The sequence below is a fragment of the Drosophila guanche genome, unplaced genomic scaffold (assembly GCF_900245975.1).
Source record: "Drosophila guanche unplaced genomic scaffold, DGUA_6, whole genome shotgun sequence".
Taxonomy (NCBI): Eukaryota; Metazoa; Arthropoda; class Insecta; order Diptera; family Drosophilidae; genus Drosophila; species Drosophila guanche.
In genome coordinates this window covers 1-20,249 of record NW_022995755.1, presented here as the reverse complement: position 1 = coordinate 20,249, position 20,249 = coordinate 1, and the positions used below count along the sequence as shown (strand labels likewise).

Below are 20,249 nucleotides of genomic sequence, written 5' to 3'. Positions count from 1 at the left end.
TGCATATTTTATTTTATTTCGGCTCCAGCTAAGTGAGACCTTATCTGTTGATCTTCATTCTCTCTCCCGCTCTCTCAACACCGGCAACAGCAACAACAACAATGCGAGCGCAGGGGAACTGCACTTTGTCCCTCCCTCAATGTCAGCAAAACGGGACTCTCTCTCTTCATTTCATATCACGAGCCGGCGCTCACTTGCTCGCCCTCTTTCTCTCTCTCTCTCTGTCGGCAATTCCTTCCTATTGCTCTCAGCAACAACAGTTATTAGCTTTGTACGGCAGAGGTGAGGCTTTATCTCAGATCTCGATCTCTCGGCAAATGCAGAGCAAATGCAGCTGCGTAGATGTTTTCTGTTGATCTTTCGCTTCTTATTGTACTTAATAAACAAACATCCACTGTTTATCCGAATGATTATTGCTTTGTTAAAAATGAACAATTTTGTTGTTGTTTCGTTTTTTTTTTTTGGCATTTAAAAGAGCTCGAGTTCAAGTCCGAAATTTGCCACAAAACATTTCCGATGCCCGATCTCACCCCGAAAGTTCAAGTTCATGAGCGTCAGTCCGGCTGCACTGGCTGTGGATACACACATTAATTGCCTTGACAGTGACCAGGTGTGTTCGAGAGAGGTGGATCGGGGGGTCGACGTCGACCCTCTCACGTGTCACACACACACACAAAAACTGCTGATGTAATTGCTGCGGCACAAAGTCTGAAACAGAAACAATATGGCAAAGGCGGCTCTTGATACGAGTAGTCATGACATTGTGTCTGGTCGGTCCCCCTCCTCCCAAACGACTAGATTTAATTGCCGCCAAGCTGCGTAGCTTACTCACTTGATTCGTCGTCGTGTTGTGTGTTGTGTGTTTGTGTTTTTTTTTGTTTTTCCGCGGATTTATTTATACAGTGATTTTTTTTTTTCTATCATCACGTGACTGCACGCAAAGCCCGCGGACTTGCAATTGTATGCAATTCTCAGGGACTGTGGCTGTTGCCTTCCTTTTCCAATTTAGCCATTTTTTCCGTAAACGTCTGTCAATGCGTCGCAGACGGGCGCGCACACCCAATCCATTCTGATCCGCCCTTTTTTTCCTAGGTGTCTGTCTGGTGCCTGGCTTTGTGCTTGCTTGGCTTTCTGTTCCCTGCTATTTGGGGTCCATGAATATGCAATTTCTGGCTTAGACCTTTTGGCCACGCCCTTTAATTTACAATGTTAACACCCTGCAAAATGGCAGAGAAGCAAAACACACACATATTTCATGAGGGGCCATTCTCTCACTCCTACTCTCGAGACATTGTAGATATTTTTGGGATCTTAACCTCTTAATCCCGTTGTGGCCAATTCAGTTGGCTTTTCCCCCGGATTACATTTACTTTTCTTTTTATGACATCTGTCATGTGCTTGAAGCGTGCAGCAAATTGCAGCCAAAGTATTAACTGCAACGGCGGATACGGATTCCTGTGATTAAATGCCCTGACCAACATATTCTGATGCCTCCTGATGCATGATGTGTGTGTGTGTGTGTGCTCCGGCCGTCGAGAGATGGATTTGGGTCAGCGGAACGGCAGAACGGCAGAACAACAGAGCGGAGATCAGAGAGAAGAGAGCCAGCGGCAGCTGCCAACTTTTCTTTATTCCTAGGCATTAAAATGAAAATTCTGAAATTGTGAATTCTGGAATGCAGCAGCGGCGCCAAAGGCCTCACTGACTCACCGAACTCGGAAAAGTGGAATTAAAATGCAGCCACACGCATTTAATTCAGCATTGTTTATGCCCCCCAGCAGGAATCGGAATGGATTTCGGAATCGTTGTTCTTTATACTAAAGCCCAATTAATGCTGTCTGGCAATGGCAAACAGATTTTTGTGGGACACCAAAATCCGCTCTTAATCATCTTATCTTATACATATATTTTATACAGAATGTTTTATCTGGCAATCAACTGCAAACACTGACAGATTCTGTACGAATAGTTCCACTCGATTGCACCCGTAGCACTGGGTAGATGGGGTGTCCGCGATTGTGTCTATCAGTGACGTGAATCGACAAACACACCACTCCCTGGACCTGGTGCCTGGACCTGAACCCGGGTCTAGGCCTGTGCTTGGGCTTGGGCTTGGGCTTCGATTGGGTGCTGCTCTTGTTGGCAGGCCTGTTTAATGACGCTTAACGATCGTGGCTGTCGGCTAACTGTCAAAATTTAACAGCTACACTGCTGAGAGCGGGGAGCGCACAGCTTAGATCGGAACACGGAGCCGTGTCCATGCGGGCCAATGCGCTGTGCCACCTCCCATGGCGGCTCCCGGCGTGCCGGCTCAGCCTAATGAAGTCTATTGATTGGAGCCAGTATATTCGCTGTACCGTTCCGGGGAGATGCATTCTTGCTAATGCTAATGCATCAAGCATCAATAGAACTAATCTGTGGCCTGCTTAATGGCCGACTGAGGTAATTGAAACCGCCTTTCTAGCCAGCAGCAGCAGCAGCAGCAGCAGCAGCAGCGGGCCAAATACCTCATGTGCTCTCCAGCCAGGTATCCACCCACTCAACCAGCGAGTGACTTATGGGCCACAAAACTGAAACCGCAACGCTACAGTGCCAGTCATAGCTGTGTAGCTGTTGCTGTTCGCGTGTATTTTTTATGGGCTTATCACGCGCCCGCCTGCCATGTGGAATGTCGCACAATGAGACCATGAACGGCAGCCAGCCAGCCAGTCATCCAGTCAGGCAATTGCATTGCAACTGCAGCACACACACACACAGGCACACCCACCCACCCACATGTGATGACTGGCAGCCGACTACTTGACAGATAGTCACTCCACTTATGGGCCATATTGCAACTCGCTTGCTCGCTCCCTCGCCGCTTCTTGACTCACACAAATCCCATTGTCCGTCTGCACTGGAGTTGGCTGGATTTGCTGCTGCTTCTGGGTTGGAGTGCAATTCCCGAAATGCAAACATTACGCTGACGATGGCGCCGAGTTCTGTGGATTTTACTATGCGCTTTACGCTCATAAAGCGATTCTTTGGTATTAGAAGCCAGCAAAAGACGCACAAGAAGATGACTGAATCAAATAATTATTGAGTAAGCAGAAAGTACCGTGAAGAGTATCTAAATCTTCGGTTTCCGCTGTTGCACCTTTCCCTCGTGTATATTTTATTCCATTAACTGCATTTGTAACTGTTTGTGGCAGGCACAACTACACTACAGCAGAACGAAGTTTGTTGCCTTTGGCTTAGAGCCATTTAAACGCTCATTTAACGCGGGTAAGCCCGAGTAAGACGTGTCACAGTTCTCGCTGGCACGACTTGTCCTAACTTGGCTCATTACGAGCACAAACAATGGGCTGGAAATTCTTTGATCTTTGTGCCCCTCAGTGCGATGCTAAGCAGGTGATAAATCGTGGGCAAATGTTGACAAATTGTTTCGCATGCAAATGCGCGCGAAGACGGAGCCGCAGTCAAAGTCGGGTTAATGACATTACATATTCCATTGGTAGTCGTACGTCGTACGACTGGAGGTATGGAGGTGACAGATCTGTGGCTAATGCTTCTGCGGAAATCCCCAACAGATGCAGCTAAAGGCAGCTTGACCTCATTTTCGGGGAATGCAGCGGCGAGCAGGTGAAGATGATCTGCAAAGGGTGTTGTGCAATCATAATTTTGGGAAAACGCCATTCCACGGGTACAAGGTCGTCGGACTGCACTTAATTGAAAGTGTCGATTGCTGCCACTAAGTTGAAGGTCGGCTGTCAACGCGGGCACTTTCAAGTCGTTGAAAATGTGTGGCTGCCACAAGCTGCACTCAGACATGAAGGAAGCATCCACTGCATTGTTGTCTCGGCCCATTATTTGTCTTGGCCTGATCTGTGGGGGACTCGGGGCCACGACTCATTTCTCGAGACGAAGACCCATCCCCCACCCCGGGCCCCTTTTATGAAATGCTTGCCAATAAATTGTGAGACTGTGGGGGCCTTGAAATTAGCGAAAAGATTGAACCAGAACGGGCATGAAATTTGCTGACAATTTAATGAGAGTGTTTTATTGGTCTAAATGGTTTGTAAATTGCCCCAAAGAAATGTTCGCTAGATCCAATAATCTGTAATTAACATGAGACTTGATGGGGGTTTAGTGTCTGTGGACGGTAGCAAATACCAAAGTTGATTCCTTTATTTTGTACAGTTGTTCACACATCACACAGCGCAGACTTTGACAAGTTGCAACAGCCAACAGTGGCAGTGGCAGTGGCAGTGGCAGAGGCAGAAAGAGAGCGTGTCATGATTGCGGGCCATATAAACATTTCTCTTTATTGCCTAATGGCATATGTGACTGGAGGCAGGCCACTGTCTCCACCGAACTATCTGGTTGTTGCTCTGCTGCTGGTGCGGCTGCACTTTTATCAGTGCAACATTTCATGTTTGTGGCACGGCACAATGTTGTCTATTGGTAATTGAAGCTGCCTTGCTATCGATGCCATTACATGGCTTTAGCAAGAAAGCTAAATTGGGTTAATTTCTGACTGATGATCAACATGGCCTGGTAAATGTTGTCGCACAACACACACAACAGAATTTCTTCACACGCCGCAATTGACGTCAAAAGGTGTTTTTTCCTTGCTCTCTTTCGGCTTACATTCATTTCCGTGGGGCACTATTTATAGTTCTGTTTGGTTATATTTAGGGGCTAGAGAATTCATAATTATTGAGAGTTCGATATTCATGGGCTGTCTGAATGCATATAGTATTTCTCTTTCGAGTGGTACTACACATAAACGAATGCCAAACTCATTGACCCAAAAGCGGAACGGATTTCGGGTGCGTTTTCGTTTATTTTTGGTAATGCTTTATGTGCTGGGGAGACGTCAACGCAATTGCCAGTCATTGAACCCACAAAAAGTTACATTGTATCGTCTTCCAGTCCCCTGCTCTGTCTGGCCTCTCGCTGTATTGTACATCTGAGAGAAGGATACAGATCCATGCCATGCCGAATATGAGTAATATGTTGTCAGGGGCAGCGACAGCGACAGAGACAGACACAGATACAGATGGGAATTTAATGAGCTCAGCCGCTGCATTCCAGCCAGTTTATAGTTGCGTGCGAGCAAAATAAAATAATACTTCGACTCGTACTCACGAGTGCATTTAGCTTAAGAGCTTTCTTCAAAGCATTATCTCTGTCATACATGTGTATGTTTGATGGTTTTTGTTTTGTATTTGTAATTGTCAACTTCCGCATTGAAATATAGCCGTAAAATGGATTACAAACGTGTCGGCCTCTTGTCCCATAAACCATTTCTCACCCAACTACACCCAGAGAAAATACACTGGGCTTTCGAAATATATAAGCGAGTGTTTTTTGACTTACTTATTTAAATATGTTTCATAAATAAAATGGAAATATTTTCACATTTTATTTATTTTATAGTGTTTTATATGTTTGCCCATTTTCTCTGAGTGTAGTTATGTCTATGCCTGTGACTCTGCGGCCTCTCCAACATTCACTTCCAATTTGCGTTTGGCTTTTGTCTGTTTTTGTGTGTGTGTTTTGCCACCAACAAAATTATGTCATCAACTTTCAATCAATCTCAATACACTTCAATCAATTTTGCACAACAAAAAGCGCCACAGCCAGCGCCAGAGCCAGCGCCAGAGCCAGAGCATTAGATATTCAAATTTATGCAATACTCGTACTATTGGTACCTACTCCTCAGATGCAGCAACGCTTTCTTTTTGGGAGCTCGGAAATCGGTCAGCAGCAGCAGCAGCAGCAGCAGCAGCTATCTCGGGACTTTGAACAAGAAAGGGAAGTGGCTGGCAAATGTTGCTGCCACTGCAGCAGCTGCAATCTGCATAATTTTCGCATCACGTTTTGCATATTTTTCTAATTGAAAAACAAAAAAACAACAACAAATTCAATCATTTCATTTCGAAATGCTTTGCTGCAACACACAGCACAGTCCTCCCTCTAGCCCAATGAGCAAATGCCGAATGGTACTACCGTAATTGCAGTTGGCAACGTTTAGGACCATTTATAACGCCCATTGCCACGCCTTCGAGGCAGGCTTTTATTGTTGTTGTTGTTGTGTTTTTGGCTAAAAGCGCATTTTGTTTGGTTTTGTGTCAACCTTTTAACCTCCTGCGATCGTGCGGCTGTCTCTGCTGTTGCTGCTGTTGCAACTGTTGCAACTTCTACTGCTGCTGCTGCTGGTGGATTAATTTTCAATTAAGCGCAAAATGCTTTTATGCTCCAGTTCGATATTTCTTCCACAAGAAATTTGTATAATTGAATGCAGAATTCCAAGCGGGATTTTGCATTTCATTAGCCAATGTCTGATGTCTGGGAAATCTATTGGGGCAGTCTCTCCCTCTCGCTCTCTCTCTCTGAGAAACGTGCAAACGTGTCAATTTATGGTTTTTCATTGCAACATGCAAGAGAAATGCCGGCCGCTGCGGCTCTCTGAGACGTTTCCACGGAAACTCCAAAGAGAAACACATTTAAAATGTGTTTGCCCCAAAGGCAAGCGAAACGGGCAAAAAACGAAAATGCATTGAAGAAAAGAAGCAAACAAAAGCAAATTGAAAATAACGTAGGATAGAGAGAACAATGAGCAAACATTTCTCCGCTGGGCTGTGTATTCGAGCTCCCAAAAGGTTTATAGCCGCTTGAGTAGTTCTCGCTTCCTGCTTTGGAGCTGGATACCCAACTGCAGCTGCCAGCTCCCAGCTTCCAGCAAATGCTTAGCCACTCAACGTGTATTCATTTCCTGCTGCAAGCAGGGCTCCTCTTACCACCAAAGAAAGCCCCTTACACAGACACCTCTCTCTATCCCCAAGCACAAGCTGGCCGAAGGATGGCAGGATGAACTCTTTTGTACTCTTTGGTATTGATTTGCATTTCTAGGCCATTTTGGTGCTGATCTTTAATCTTTGAAATTCAATTAACAAAATGCAATCAAAGGAACCAACTCTTGAGGAAAGTTCTTTGTGTTGTGAAAACCCAAAATGAAAACATTTCTGTCAACAAATTTCCTTTTCAAGTGCAGCTTTGCGGGTGAGCATTAAAGCCGATTAATGTAAGCCGCTAATGGGCAACATGTAGAAGCCAGGGACTGTGGCTGCCACTCGAGGCGCTAATCGTGCATCACGCAGTGAAATAAATTGAATTAGAACCGTAAATCCCTGAGCTGGCCATGCAAATGGATGTCGGATGGCGGTCTATCGTGGTCACGAAACCAGGCAGGCAAAGGAAAAGGTGTGCCAGGGACGGACAGACAACCCTCGTAGCCGCAGGCCTTGGAGTTGAAGTGTGTGAGTCGCGGAGTTGGAGTTACTGTCAACACCTGGGAGGGAGTCGTCGTCTACTCGGCATTGTGATAACTTCATTTCAGGCCTCAGACCTTTGGGCCTGTCTGAAGAACGCGTCATCGTCATTACGGCTGACATGTGTCTGCCCCACACACACACACACACACTCACATCGAAGGGGTCATGCCCTCCACTCCGACGCCAGACATTTCCATCTTCTTTATGCAGTGTAGGAAATCTTCTTTTTATTCTGGATTATTTTCTTACCTGGAATCTTGGCATTGATTGCTGATGCACAATCGCCTGGAGTGTGAACTGTGAACTGTGACCCGCAAGCCGAAAGATTTGAGCTGAAAGCTCTGCTAATGGCTGTTGATAGGTATATCGTAACGCCGCATAACCACGCAAAGCCCATAAACCTCAAGAGGGGAAACTGAGGCTACAGGTGGCTAAGGCCCAACCCCATTTGCATGCGAATACAGTAAAGGTTCTACAGACTGAACTCTGTGTAGAATCAATCTGTGATAGCTTATGGCAATGGTGTGAGAATTCATGAATTCTCTATGAATAATCAGGCAACTAAAGTGCGTTTGCCCTGAAGTAACGTGGAAGTGCACAACGTTTTGCCAGCTCATTTGATGACTTACAATGCCCCTTCAGAGGTACGCAGCCTGGCAGGCGGCATGCGGCAAGTGGCAGGTGGCAGGTCTTATTGGCAGCCTGACGAGGTGTCAGTGGCGAGGATACGTTCGGCGGCCAGGTCTAGGATGACAGACTGTTTGGTTGCGTGCTGACAGCAATTAACACCGGGGGCCTGGGCCTCAAAAGACTGCGCAAATTGATGAACGTTTGTTGATGTTTTGAGGTTAACCTAATGAAATTAATTTTTAGTGTTCCCCGATCTCTGGGGTAAATGAAAATTAATGGCCCCATCGAATTAGCCACAAGACCGTATATCATGGCTTTCAGTCGCCACCTTTTACGACTGCTGTGCCCGATTATACAACTTGCGAACTGCTTTGGAGCCATGACGGGTGATAAACCTTATCAGGCGCACGTCGACGCAGAATTTGGAGCATTCTTTTATTTGGCATATGATGACACAAATCAGTTTGGCCATGGCTATAAGCAGGCCGCTGACCAACTGCCCAGCGACGAAGCCATAGCCGGAGCCAGAGCTGGAGCATGTGCCACAGATAAGCCCCGTCCGCGAAAAAAATTAAAACTGATTAGAATCGACAATCGACATATAGACGAATTTGAAGCGAACAGCAGGTGGCAGACACCTGCACGGGATTTCAATCACATGCGCAAATCGGTTTGTCATGTTTCCATATGTGTACTCTGAAGTACTCTAAACTGGGATGACTCTAGACTTTGGATTCAAACAAAGTTCATTGTCACCTCAGCAGAGGAGAGTAGAGTGCCAGGCCCACGCCTGGTGTCTGGCAGCACTTAACCTTTTCACCTGACTGCACACAAAGCAGAAAGCAGAATGCAGAAGGCAGAAAGGAGTTCTGGAGCAGACGCATGCGTTGACACTTTATGTCTTGCTTGCGCTCTTAATAAGCTTACAGTTCCGGTCTAAGCGCAGAGCACAGAGGGAAGAGCCTGGAAATGACCTCAGCTCATCCTGCCGGCGCTGTGCACTGAAAGAAATTGGTGCGAATAATCAAACTGGGAGCAGTTGGGAGCAGAAAACTGCAATATAATTGAGTTTTATTTTAAGTTTCGGGGAATATTCTCAATTTGTTTGTTTATTTTACTTAAAGACAAACTTTATTCCAGTAATTTCCTGCATTTTAAATTTATTCTCCAACTTTTCCTAGCAGAAACTTTTTATCGCCTTACGTCTTACGTCTTTAGACTTTGTCTTCGAGTGGTTACTCCTAGCTCGGAGTCTGTCTGGAAACAGGAAATGGAGATGACTACTTAGGGAGGAGTTGCTTTACTGCCAATTAATTATCCTAGAATGCCCGCCGAGTGTCTTTCCCACCCAAAGGGACTCTGGCAATGGAGAAACTTTCACTTTTTATTGCGTGCTTCTGCCGCATCGAGGGATTCGAATTACAATTTCATTTTTCTGCCACGAATCAAAACAAAAGTCAGTCGTGGCGAGGGGGGGGGGGGGGGGGGGGGGTACTGGCTTATTGCATGTCGGACTGCGATAAGCAATCGAAATCTGAAGTTGAAGTTGAGGGAGTTGGCACGGCTCCCCCCTCACACCCCACACCCCACACCTCCGCTGTCAAGCGGTGTGATTGAAAGTGAAACTTATTTGTGCGACAGCTCCAAAAATGTCGATGCAGTGGAAAAGTTTTGGCTAAAGTTTTTGTTTCCCTTTGTTCCTTCCCGTTGCAGCTTTATGGGCGTCTGCGTGCATGAGGGACAGCTGCATGCCCTGACCGAGTACATCAATGGCGGCTCGCTGGAGCAGCTGCTGGCCAACAAGGAGGTGGTGCTCAGCGCCACGCAGAAGATAAGACTGGCGCTGGATATAGCGCGGGGCATGACATATGTCCACGATGCCGGCATCTTCCACAGGGATCTGACGAGCAAGGTGAGTCCCGAGCAGAATTTAAATGAGCTTAAAATTATGATCTGAATCCCGCATCCGCAGAATGTACTTATACGCAATCTGGCCAACGATCAATTTGAAGCCGTCGTGGGGGACTTTGGTCTAGCCGCAAAGATACCAGTGAAATCGTAAGTGGATCCTTGAGCATTTCCCTTCAACGGAAACTGATCTTTGACCCTCTTGTTCGCAGCAGAAAGTCACGCCTGGAGACAGTCGGCTCGCCGTATTGGGTCAGTCCCGAGTGCCTGAAGGGCCAGTGGTACGACCAGCGGAGCGACATCTTCTCCTTTGGCATCATCCAGTGCGAGATTATTGCACGCATCGAGGCCGATCCGGACATGATGCCGCGCACACCCTCCTTTGGCCTCGATTATCTGGCTTTTGTGGAGCTCTGTCCCATGGACACACCGCCAGTGCTGCTAAGGCTGGCCTTCTACTGTTGCATCGTAAGTGCTCTTCACACAGGGAGTGGGATTCCTCCTTCTCATAACTCATCTTTCTCGATTGCAGTACGATGCCAATAGCCGACCCACTTTCCACGATGCCACCAAGAAGCTGACGCTGCTGCTGGAGAAACACGAGCACGAGTCGTCGACGGGCGTCAGTCCGCTTAGCTCCTTGGAGCTGATCAGTTGCTCGCCAGGCGGCAGTGACAGCGAGAATGCCACGGCCCTGACCTCTGTCCCCACAGTGGGCACAATTTGCACGGCCCCGGCTGGCACTTTGACGCCCCGCCATCTGCGAGACGTGAACGAGGAAGGGTTCCGTTTCCCCATGAAGTCTGCGTCGGCTGCGTTGCCGGGCACGCCGAATGGCTCGGCCGGCAGCCACGGCTTCGACGATCACATCTTGCAGTCTCGCGTGCGCCGAGCCACCCAGAAGCTGGAGGCCGAGATTCTGCTGCACCGGCGCTCGCTGAGCGAGAACATTATCCACTTCCCGATGCACACGTCGCCGAGTGACAAGGCGCGCTGCCATCAGATGCAGCGCCAGCGATCCTCCACACACTCACCGACGCCGCCCAGGCAACTGCCAGTCGGAATTGCAACTGCTGCCGTGCTGCTGCCGGTGGTTGTGGTGCCCGAACCGCCGCCACTGCCGCCGCCAGTGTCTGCCGTGCTGACGCTGCGCAAGGTGGGCGAGACGATGTGTCTGAAGGATCCGCAGTACAAGCCGGAGACAAACAAGGACAGCAGCGGAACGAAGCCCAATCCGTTCGAAGCGCTGGCGCAGCTGCGTGGCGTCAAGAAGATCTTGGGCGCCAATCCAAAGACGTACGCCGCCGGAGTGGGCGATCTGTTCAGCTCGTGCTTTGAGATGCTGGCACCGTTCTTCAAGGAGCTGGCTGCCATGCAGAGCAAGGCCGCGGCTCAGGGTACAGCGACAGCGGACGGCAGTGAAGTTGCAGCGCCCAAAGCAGACGCAACACCAGCGACGCCCAGTGAACCAAAGAGTCTGCCTTCCTCGCCGCAAATGACGCGCAAGTACAGCGGCATGGAGCTGAAGCTGCCCCAACGGATCAGCAATGCAGCGGCTGTGCCAGCCACGACAGCGGCGGAAGCTCCACCCGCGGAAGAGGACGACTGCGATGACTGCAACTCGGAGGGCGAGGATCCCGACGGAGGCGGCAACTGTGCCGATGCCGAGTCGAGCAGCGACGACAGCGCAGTGCGCCACTCCACAGTCCCAGCGGCACGCAAGTATCGCGCCAACTCCCTCTACACGCATCCCCTGTTCCGGGGCGGACCCAGTGGCACCAGCATGAAGAACAGCGTCAGTGAATTCGAGAGCAGCACGCTGCTCAAGGCCAGTGCCTCGACGGTCACGCTGACTGCCTCCACAGCTGCCGCAGATTCGAATTCTTGCGAGGATCTGACCGACTGCGGAAATAAGTCCAAAGAGCTGCCTTCGGGCAGTGGTTCGGCCGCAGCAGTCGCTTCACCCACACCCCTGTCCGGCTGCTCGGCCCGCCTGGCGGAGACACCCGCCTCCGTTTCGTCGTGCACCGATCTAGAGCTGGAAGAACTGAAGAACGCCTGCGATCTGAACGCCGAAGAGCTGAAGAAGACGAACCTGACGCGGCGCGACTCCATCGAGAGCGGCTTCTTCTCATGCTTCAACGAGGAGTCGGACCAGGCCATCACCAACAACAGCTTCAGCAGGCAGCTCAACGGAATGGGATCGTTGGGGTTTGGTTGCGGCGGCGCGGCCAGCAGTAGCAGCAACTGCTGCTACGAACAATTGAAGACGCAGCTGATGCTCGACGCAGCAGGCAGCGCAAGCAGTGAAATCAAGTGAGTTTCCATCACAGGTCCTGTAAATCCGAGTGAATACCTTACAAATCTTGAACTGATTTCAGCGATAAACTGGCGAGTCTGTGTCGATGCTGCTACTATGCGACTTCTACATCGAATGCTGCTGTGGCCGCGGCAGCCGCTGCTGCCCAACAACAGCAGCAGAATCACCTGCTTAATGACACCTCCTCGACCTCATCGTCGGTGCTACTGATCGACAACGATCCAGCAGTCATTGGCGCCAACACATCGTCGTCCACGGCGCTGGACTCCATGGATGATCTGGATGCCGAAATTGTGGCTCCCCGTCCGCACCAACGTCGCTACACCTGCCATCATGCCCTGCTCAGCGGCAATGTCAGTGATCAGCAGATGGCAGCCACGGCCGGGTTGATCAATCGCCTGGGCCTGGACTCGGAGATACACACGCTGTTGCAGCGCAGTCCGTTTGCCACGAATCAGCTGCTGTATTGCAAGAATCGTACCTCATCCATCTACACGGACAGCTCGGATGATATCAGCAGCCTGGCAGGATCCGATTCGCTGCTCTGGGACGATCGCTCCTTTACGGCCTTGCCGAGCACACGATCGGCTCAAATAGCCAAGATTGTCGAGTACTTTGAGCGCAAGCGACAGGACTCATCGCCGCCGTCCATGCATCATCGGAACGGCAATGGCACTGTGGCCGCCGCTGTGGCTGCCTCCGCGCTGGGCTCCAACTACCTCTCGTATGAGTCGCGCCGCTACTCGGACTTCAAGCGACACCTGAACCCTGATGCCCTGTGCTTTGATCTGGACAAGAAGCCGGCCCACCAGCGGATGATGGTGTGCGAGGGAGCGGTCAAGTCGAAACTACCCATATTCGACAAGAAGAAGCATCAGGCGATGAGCAGCGGCCAGGGCGGATAGCCGCAGGATAATTTAATGAGCCATGCCACTGATTCCTTTATGAACTTTTTTGTTTAATGAGTTTTGGAAGTTAGTTCAAATTCCCAGAGATTCAAATTTCCTTCACAGCCGGCAGTACGATTATCGACCACTCAATGGGAGAATAAATCAACAAAATTTACATTTAGTTTCTAATTTTAGTTACCGTATCGTATCGTATCGTATCACGTGTATAGAGCAGATTCAAATTGCATATAAGCCAAATTATTCTACTAAAAATTAAGAATGTTTTTGCCAAGAGCATAAGAGTAACCAATTCGTTTGTATTAGCTTGGAAAATTGTGTCTAATATATTGTTTTGTATGAATATTACCTAAACATAAACATATATCGTACATCGTACTGGTTCCTAGTCCTTCAAATTTACCTTTGCTATACATTTTATTCTAAATTAGTGCGCATCACCCCTCGCCCCCAGAGCGGAAAGTATTTATTCTAATTAATCGAACCTGTCGCTGAGTATACTCCTACGAAATGGCATAGCTATTCTTTATAAATACATACACAAACATGCATACATTATATTCATTTATTTATTTGATTTTTTTGGCCTAAAATCTGTATAAAAACTATTATGTCTACACAATTATTATACAAGAAAATCAATATACAAATATACACATTTACATATACATAAACATATATATATATATATATAATGGCATATTGCAATACATACATTTTAACTGTAACTATTAGCTACCATTTAAGGTCAAAGTTAAAAGTATCTATCTATATCTATGTAGAATTTTCAACGTGAGGTTGTAAGACTTGAACGCCCCCCACTTTTCCACTGAAAACTGTACAGATGGTGCCCCGATTCGAGAACCTTTACCATTGGCCATTATCAAAAAACGGGCTTAATTTCGGCGTAGCTCTTAAGTTTTAGTTTTTGAAAATAAATACATATGTATACAAACACCAAAACTTGATAGCACGTTGGCCGATCAATTGGACGTGTATATTATTGGATTTGATTTATGGTTTTGTACTCTTTTTCTTCGATTCTTACAAATATTCTTTTGTTTTTTGTTTTAATTCGGCTGCAATTAGACTCTCAATTATCAGAAAAACGAATACATATTTCAAAGCGAAAAGGCGAAGACTGAGCCAACATTTATGAATCGGCTAGTAGTTTTCATTATATAAACGATAGAAAAATATTCTAGATTTGATTATTGTATCGAAAATCAGTGAGTATCGATGGGCTCCAACTGAAGCAACTTACTTTAGCAGCGTAGAAACTGTTCAACAGAGAATTAATTAAGATCACACGACTGTAAATAGCTGCAAATCTGTAAAGCATGATATGTGTATATACCATTCAGATGAGTTAATCTGTAGAGGATTGTTAAGAAATTGATGTCGTCCATTTGAACATACAACATATAACACTTCAACCTCATTGCATCGTCTTGTTAAATGGGTTCTTTGTGAGGCCAAACATTAGAAAATCATGAATTTAAAATTCATTTCCGGTTGCCAATCAAACACATTTATGCACTTGCCAACGTTGGTGTGTACGATGTAAAAGTATTATATTATATTATCACATTGGAATCGCAGTCCATCCCAGGCATACATATTTACATATTCACATACATACATAAATATATGGTAACGACTCTGTTTCAGTTTTAACTATCATAAAATCGAAGAAACAATAAATTTAATACACACGGAGAATTTTGTAAAACTGTAAAACTGAATTGTACTCAATCAATAAATACAGCTATAGAAAAACGACCGCCTTTCGATTGCGTTTAAAATAGTACCTACCTATAGATTGGGCCAACGTTCAGTACGCGTAATTAAATATTTCAAGGTAAGAATTATATAAGAAATCCATTGAAAACAATTGAAACCGATTAAGGTCAAAGGAAACAGATGGTTTTAATCCATTCAAACAATTACAGGCCAATGAAATGGATTAAAATAAATAAAAGTTATCGTTTTATCCGATTGAATAGCAAGTGATTATGCATTATGAAGAAGGAAAAAGAGATAACTAAAATTGTGTAGCATACTTTCAGTTACAGTTACAATTTAAATCATAACCTATCTTTGGGGTTGGAAGAACGAAAAGTCACTTTCTGCTGATTTCTGTTCACCCGGTACTTCGGTCTGAAATAGAGTTGGGTTGCTCATGAGTGAGTGAACAAAAATTGTTCCCTTCAGTTGTTCACGTATGTTCACAAAAACAATGAGTCATATTATCCATCTTTTAAACATCTTTCATTTTTCATACATCCCAGCCAGTATATCCTAGCCATTGTACATGTTTCGATTTCCTTCAACCGTTTGCACTAAATATACGTAGTCTGTACAAAACACAGAGCAAAACCAACGTTCAGCTCTCAGGCTTTCGCCAACGACCATACTACGCTGAAAGCATCGGTTCTCGTCCGATCACCGAAATTAAGCAGCGTCGGGCGCGGTTAGTACTTAGATGGGGGACCGCTTGGGAACACCGCGTGTTGTTGGCTTCGTCACCAACTTTTTGCCTTTTTAGCCTTTTTCGTTTCGATTTTTATATATTTTCTCTCATTTTTCCTTTTAAGTTACCTTTAAATAGCCACACATCCCAGCCAGTACATCCTAGCCATTGTACATGTTTTGATTTCCTTCAACCGTTTGCACTAAATATACGTAGTCTGTACAAAACACAGAGCAAAACCAACGTTCAGATCTCAGGCTTTCGCCAACGACCATACTACGCTGAATACATCGGTTCTCGTCCGATCACCGAAATTAAGCAGCGTCGGGCGCGGTTAGTACTTAGATGGGGGACCGCTTGGGAACACCGCGTGTTGTTGGCTTCGTCACCAACTTTTTGCCTTTTTAGCCTTTTTCGTTTCGATTTTTATATTTTTTCTCTCATTTTTCCTTTTGAATTGCCTTTACTCTTATAGCCACAAATCCCAGCCAGTATATCCTAGCCATTGTAGATGTTTCGATTCCTTCAACTGTTTGCACTAAATATACGTAGTCTGTACAAAACACAGAGCAAAACCAACGTTCAGCTCTCAGGCTTTCGCCAACGACCATACTACGCTGAATACATCGGTTCTCGTCCGATCACCGAAATTAAGCAGCGTCGGGCGCGGTTAGTACTTAGATGGGGGACCGCTTGGGAACACCGCGTGTTGTTGGCTTCGTCACCAACTTTTTGCCTTTTTAGCCTTTTTCGTTTCGATTTTTATATTTTTTCTCTCATTTTTCCTTTTGAATTGCCTTTACTCTCATAGCCACAAATCCCAGCCAGTATATCCTAGCCATTGTAGATGTTTCGATTCCTTCAACTGTTTGCACTAAATATACGTAGTCTGTACAAAACACAGAGCAAAACCAACGTTCAGCTCTCAGGCTTTCGCCAACGACCATACTACGCTGAATACATCGGTTCTCGTCCGATCACCGAAATTAAGCAGCGTCGGGCGCGGTTAGTACTTAGATGGGGGACCGCTTGGGAACACCGCGTGTTGTTGGCTTCGTCACCAACTTTTTGCCTTTTTAGCCTTTTTCGTTTCGATTTTTATATTTTTTCTCTCATTTTTCCTTTTAAGTTACCTTTAAATAGCCACACATCCCAGCCAGTACATCCTAGCCATTGTACATGTTTTGATTTCCTTCAACCGTTTGCACTAAATATACGTAGTCTGTACAAAACACAGAGCAAAACCAACGTTCAGCTCTCAGGCTTTCGCCAACGACCATACTACGCTGAATACATCGGTTCTCGTCCGATCACCGAAATTAAGCAGCGTCGGGCGCGGTTAGTACTTAGATGGGGGACCGCTTGGGAACACCGCGTGTTGTTGGCTTCGTCACCAACTTTTTGCCTTTTTAGCCTTTTTCGTTTCGATTTTTATATTTTTTCTCTCATTTTTCCTTTTGAATTGCCTTTACTCTCATAGCCACAAATCCCAGCCAGTATATCCTAGCCATTGTAGATGTTTCGATTCCTTCAACCGTTTGCACTAAATATACGTAGTCTGTACAAAACACAGAGCAAAACCAACGTTCAGCTCTCAGGCTTTCGCCAACGACCATACTACGCTGAATACATCGGTTCTCGTCCGATCACCGAAATTAAGCAGCGTCGGGCGCGGTTAGTACTTAGATGGGGGACCGCTTGGGAACACCGCGTGTTGTTGGCTTCGTCACCAACTTTTTGCCTTTATTAGCCTTTTTCGTTTCGACTTTTATATTTTTTCTCTCATTTTTCCTTTTAAGTTACCTTTAAATAGCCACACATCCCAGCCAGTACATCCTAGCCATTGTACATGTTTTGATTTCCTTCAACCGTTTGCACTAAATATACGTAGTCTGTACAAAACACAGAGCAAAACCAACGTTCAGCTCTCAGGCTTTCGCCAACGACCATACTACGCTGAATACATCGGTTCTCGTCCGATCACCGAAATTAAGCAGCGTCGGGCGCGGTTAGTACTTAGATGGGGGACCGCTTGGGAACACCGCGTGTTGTTGGCTTCGTCACCAACTTTTTGCCTTTTTAGCCTTTTTCGTTTCGATTTTTATATTTTTTCTCTCATTTTTCCTTTTAAGTTACCTTTAAATAGCCAGTACATCCTAGCCATTGTACATGTTTTGATTTCCTTCAACCGTTTGCACTAAATATACGTAGTCTGTACAAAACACAGAGCAAAACCAACGTTCAGCTCTCAGGCTTTCGCCAACGACCATACTACGCTGAATACATCGGTTCTCGTCCGATCACCGAAATTAAGCAGCGTCGGGCGCGGTTAGTACTTAGATGGGGGACCGCTTGGGAACACCGCGTGTTGTTGGCTTCGTCACCAACTTTTTGCCTTTTTAGCCTTTTTCGTTTCGATTTTATTNTGCCTTTTTAGCCTTTTTCGTTTCGATTTTTATATTTTTTCTCTCATTTTTCCTTTTAAGTTACCTTTAAATAGCCACACATCCCAGCCAGTACATCCTAGCCATTGTACATGTTTTGATTTCCTTCAACCGTTTGCACTAAATATACGTAGTCTGTACAAAACACAGAGCAAAACCAACGTTCAGCTCTCAGGCTTTCGCCAACGACCATACTACGCTGAATACATCGGTTCTCGTCCGATCACCGAAATTAAGCAGCGTCGGGCGCGGTTAGTACTTAGATGGGGGACCGCTTGGGAACACCGCGTGTTGTTGGCTTCGTCACCAACTTTTTGCCTTTTTAGCCTTTTTCGTTTCGATTTTTATATTTTTTCTCTCATTTTTCCTTTTGAATTGCCTTTACTCTCATAGCCACAAATCCCAGCCAGTATATCCTAGCCATTGTAGATGTTTCGATTCCTTCAACCGTTTGCACTAAATATACGTAGTCTGTACAAAACACAGAGCAAAACCAACGTTCAGCTCTCAGGCTTTCGCCAACGACCATACTACGCTGAATACATCGGTTCTCGTCCGATCACCGAAATTAAGCAGCGTCGGGCGCGGTTAGTACTTAGATGGGGGACCGCTTGGGAACACCGCGTGTTGTTGGCTTCGTCACCAACTTTTTGCCTTTTTAGCCTTTTTCGTTTCGATTTTTATATTTTTTCTCTCATTTTTCCTTTTAAGTTACCTTTAAATAGCCACACATCCCAGCCAGTACATCCTAGCCATTGTACATGTTTTGATTTCCTTCAACCGTTTGCACTAAATATACGTAGTCTGTACAAAACACAGAGCAAAACCAACGTTCAGCTCTCAGGCTTTCGCCAACGACCATACTACGCTGAATACATCGGTTCTCGTCCGATCACCGAAATTAAGCAGCGTCGGGCGCGGTTAGTACTTAGATGGGGGACCGCTTGGGAACACCGCGTGTTGTTGGCTTCGTCACCAACTTTTTGCCTTTTTAGCCTTTTTCGTTTCGATTTTTATATTTTTTCTCTCATTTTTCCTTTTAAGTTACCTTTAAATAGCCACACATCCCAGCCAGTACATCCTAGCCATTGTACATGTTTTGATTTCCTTCAACCGTTTGCACTAAATATACGTAGTCTGTACAAAACACAGAGCAAAACCAACGTTCAGCTCTCAGGCTTTCGCCAACGACCATACTACGCTGAATACATCGGTTCTCGTCCGATCACCGAAATTAAGCAGCGTCGGGCGCGGTTAGTACTTAGATGGGGGACCGCTTGGGAACACCGCGTGTTGTTGGCTTCGTCACCAACTTTTTGCCTTTTTAGCCTTTTTCGTTTCGATTTTTATATTTTTTCTCTCATTTTTCCTTTTAAGTTACCTTTAAATAGCCACACATCCCAGCCAGTACATCCTAGCCATTGTACATGTTTTGATTTCCTTCAACCGTTTGCACTAAATATACGTAGTCTGTACAAAACACAGAGCAAAACCAACGTTCAGCTCTCAGGCTTTCGCCAACGACCATACTACGCTGAATACATCGGTTCTCGTCCGATCACCGAAATTAAGCAGCGTCGGGCGCGGTTAGTACTTAGATGGGGGACCGCTTGGGAACACCGCGTGTTGTTGGCTTCGTCACCAACTTTTTGCCTTTATTAGCCTTTTTCGTTTCGACTTTTATATTTTTTCTCTCATTTTTCCTTTTGAATTGCCTTTACTCTTATAGCCACAAATCCCAGCCAGTATATCCTAGCCATTGTAGATGTTTCGATTCCTTCAACTGTTTGCACTAAATATACGTAGTCTGTACAAAACACAGAGCAAAACCAACGTTCAGCTCTCAGGCTTTCGCCAACGACCATACTACGCTGAATACATCGGTTCTCGTCCGATCACCGAAATTAAGCAGCGTCGGGCGCGGTTAGTACTTAGATGGGGGACCGCTTGGGAACACCGCGTGTTGTTGGCTTCGTCACCAACTTTTTGCCTTTTTAGACTTTTTCGTTTCGATTTTTATATTTTTTCTCTCATTTTTCCTTTTGAATTGCCTTTAAATAGCAACACATCCCAGCCAGTACATCCTAGCCATTGTACATGTTTTGATTTCCTTCAACCGTTTGCACTAAATATACGTAGTCTGTACAAAACACAGAGCAAAACCAACGTTCAGCTCTCAGGCTTTCGCCAACGACCATACTACGCTGAATACATCGGTTCTCGTCCGATCACCGAAATTAAGCAGCG

At 46.1% G+C, this 20,249-nt stretch overlaps 1 protein-coding gene and 14 non-coding genes across 16 annotated transcripts in view; all 15 read left to right on the top strand.

The window, feature by feature from the left end:
• LOC117589962 overlaps positions 1-14,098 on the top strand; it is a 50,123-nt gene extending 36,025 nt beyond the window's left edge. The window contains exons 4-8 of one of the 2 annotated variants that reach the window (XM_034282262.1): positions 9,663-9,861; positions 9,922-10,007; positions 10,070-10,325; positions 10,390-12,173; positions 12,239-14,098. In XM_034282262.1, coding sequence (XP_034138153.1) covers positions 9,663-9,861; positions 9,922-10,007; positions 10,070-10,325; positions 10,390-12,173; positions 12,239-13,082 — 3,169 coding nt within the window. In that variant the 3' untranslated portion in view covers positions 13,083-14,098. The remainder of the gene's footprint in view (positions 1-9,662; positions 9,862-9,921; positions 10,008-10,069; positions 10,326-10,389; positions 12,174-12,238) is intronic. The other variant, XM_034282263.1, reaches the window with a different exon arrangement.
• Positions 14,099-15,488: 1,390 nt separating this feature from the next.
• LOC117589970 lies at positions 15,489-15,607 on the top strand. The gene has a single exon (XR_004574238.1). It is a non-coding gene; the product is annotated as a 5S ribosomal RNA (ribosomal RNA).
• Positions 15,608-15,821: 214 nt separating this feature from the next.
• Positions 15,822-15,940, top strand: LOC117589980. The gene has a single exon (XR_004574247.1). It is a non-coding gene; the product is annotated as a 5S ribosomal RNA (ribosomal RNA).
• A 217-nt stretch (positions 15,941-16,157) lies between these two features.
• On the top strand, positions 16,158-16,276 carry LOC117589979. The gene has a single exon (XR_004574246.1). It is a non-coding gene; the product is annotated as a 5S ribosomal RNA (ribosomal RNA).
• A 217-nt stretch (positions 16,277-16,493) lies between these two features.
• On the top strand, positions 16,494-16,612 carry LOC117589978. The gene has a single exon (XR_004574245.1). It is a non-coding gene; the product is annotated as a 5S ribosomal RNA (ribosomal RNA).
• A 214-nt stretch (positions 16,613-16,826) lies between these two features.
• LOC117589977 lies at positions 16,827-16,945 on the top strand. The gene has a single exon (XR_004574244.1). It is a non-coding gene; the product is annotated as a 5S ribosomal RNA (ribosomal RNA).
• A 217-nt stretch (positions 16,946-17,162) lies between these two features.
• LOC117589976 lies at positions 17,163-17,281 on the top strand. Its single transcript, XR_004574243.1, has one exon. It is a non-coding gene; the product is annotated as a 5S ribosomal RNA (ribosomal RNA).
• Positions 17,282-17,496: 215 nt separating this feature from the next.
• Positions 17,497-17,615, top strand: LOC117589975. The gene has a single exon (XR_004574242.1). It is a non-coding gene; the product is annotated as a 5S ribosomal RNA (ribosomal RNA).
• A 201-nt stretch (positions 17,616-17,816) lies between these two features.
• Positions 17,817-17,935, top strand: LOC117589974. Its single transcript, XR_004574241.1, has one exon. It is a non-coding gene; the product is annotated as a 5S ribosomal RNA (ribosomal RNA).
• A 248-nt stretch (positions 17,936-18,183) lies between these two features.
• LOC117589973 lies at positions 18,184-18,302 on the top strand. The gene has a single exon (XR_004574240.1). It is a non-coding gene; the product is annotated as a 5S ribosomal RNA (ribosomal RNA).
• A 217-nt stretch (positions 18,303-18,519) lies between these two features.
• LOC117589972 lies at positions 18,520-18,638 on the top strand. Its single transcript, XR_004574239.1, has one exon. It is a non-coding gene; the product is annotated as a 5S ribosomal RNA (ribosomal RNA).
• Positions 18,639-18,852: 214 nt separating this feature from the next.
• On the top strand, positions 18,853-18,971 carry LOC117589984. The gene has a single exon (XR_004574251.1). It is a non-coding gene; the product is annotated as a 5S ribosomal RNA (ribosomal RNA).
• Positions 18,972-19,185: 214 nt separating this feature from the next.
• LOC117589983 lies at positions 19,186-19,304 on the top strand. The gene has a single exon (XR_004574250.1). It is a non-coding gene; the product is annotated as a 5S ribosomal RNA (ribosomal RNA).
• A 214-nt stretch (positions 19,305-19,518) lies between these two features.
• LOC117589982 lies at positions 19,519-19,637 on the top strand. Its single transcript, XR_004574249.1, has one exon. It is a non-coding gene; the product is annotated as a 5S ribosomal RNA (ribosomal RNA).
• Positions 19,638-19,855: 218 nt separating this feature from the next.
• On the top strand, positions 19,856-19,974 carry LOC117589981. Its single transcript, XR_004574248.1, has one exon. It is a non-coding gene; the product is annotated as a 5S ribosomal RNA (ribosomal RNA).
• Positions 19,975-20,249: the final 275 nt, after the last annotated feature.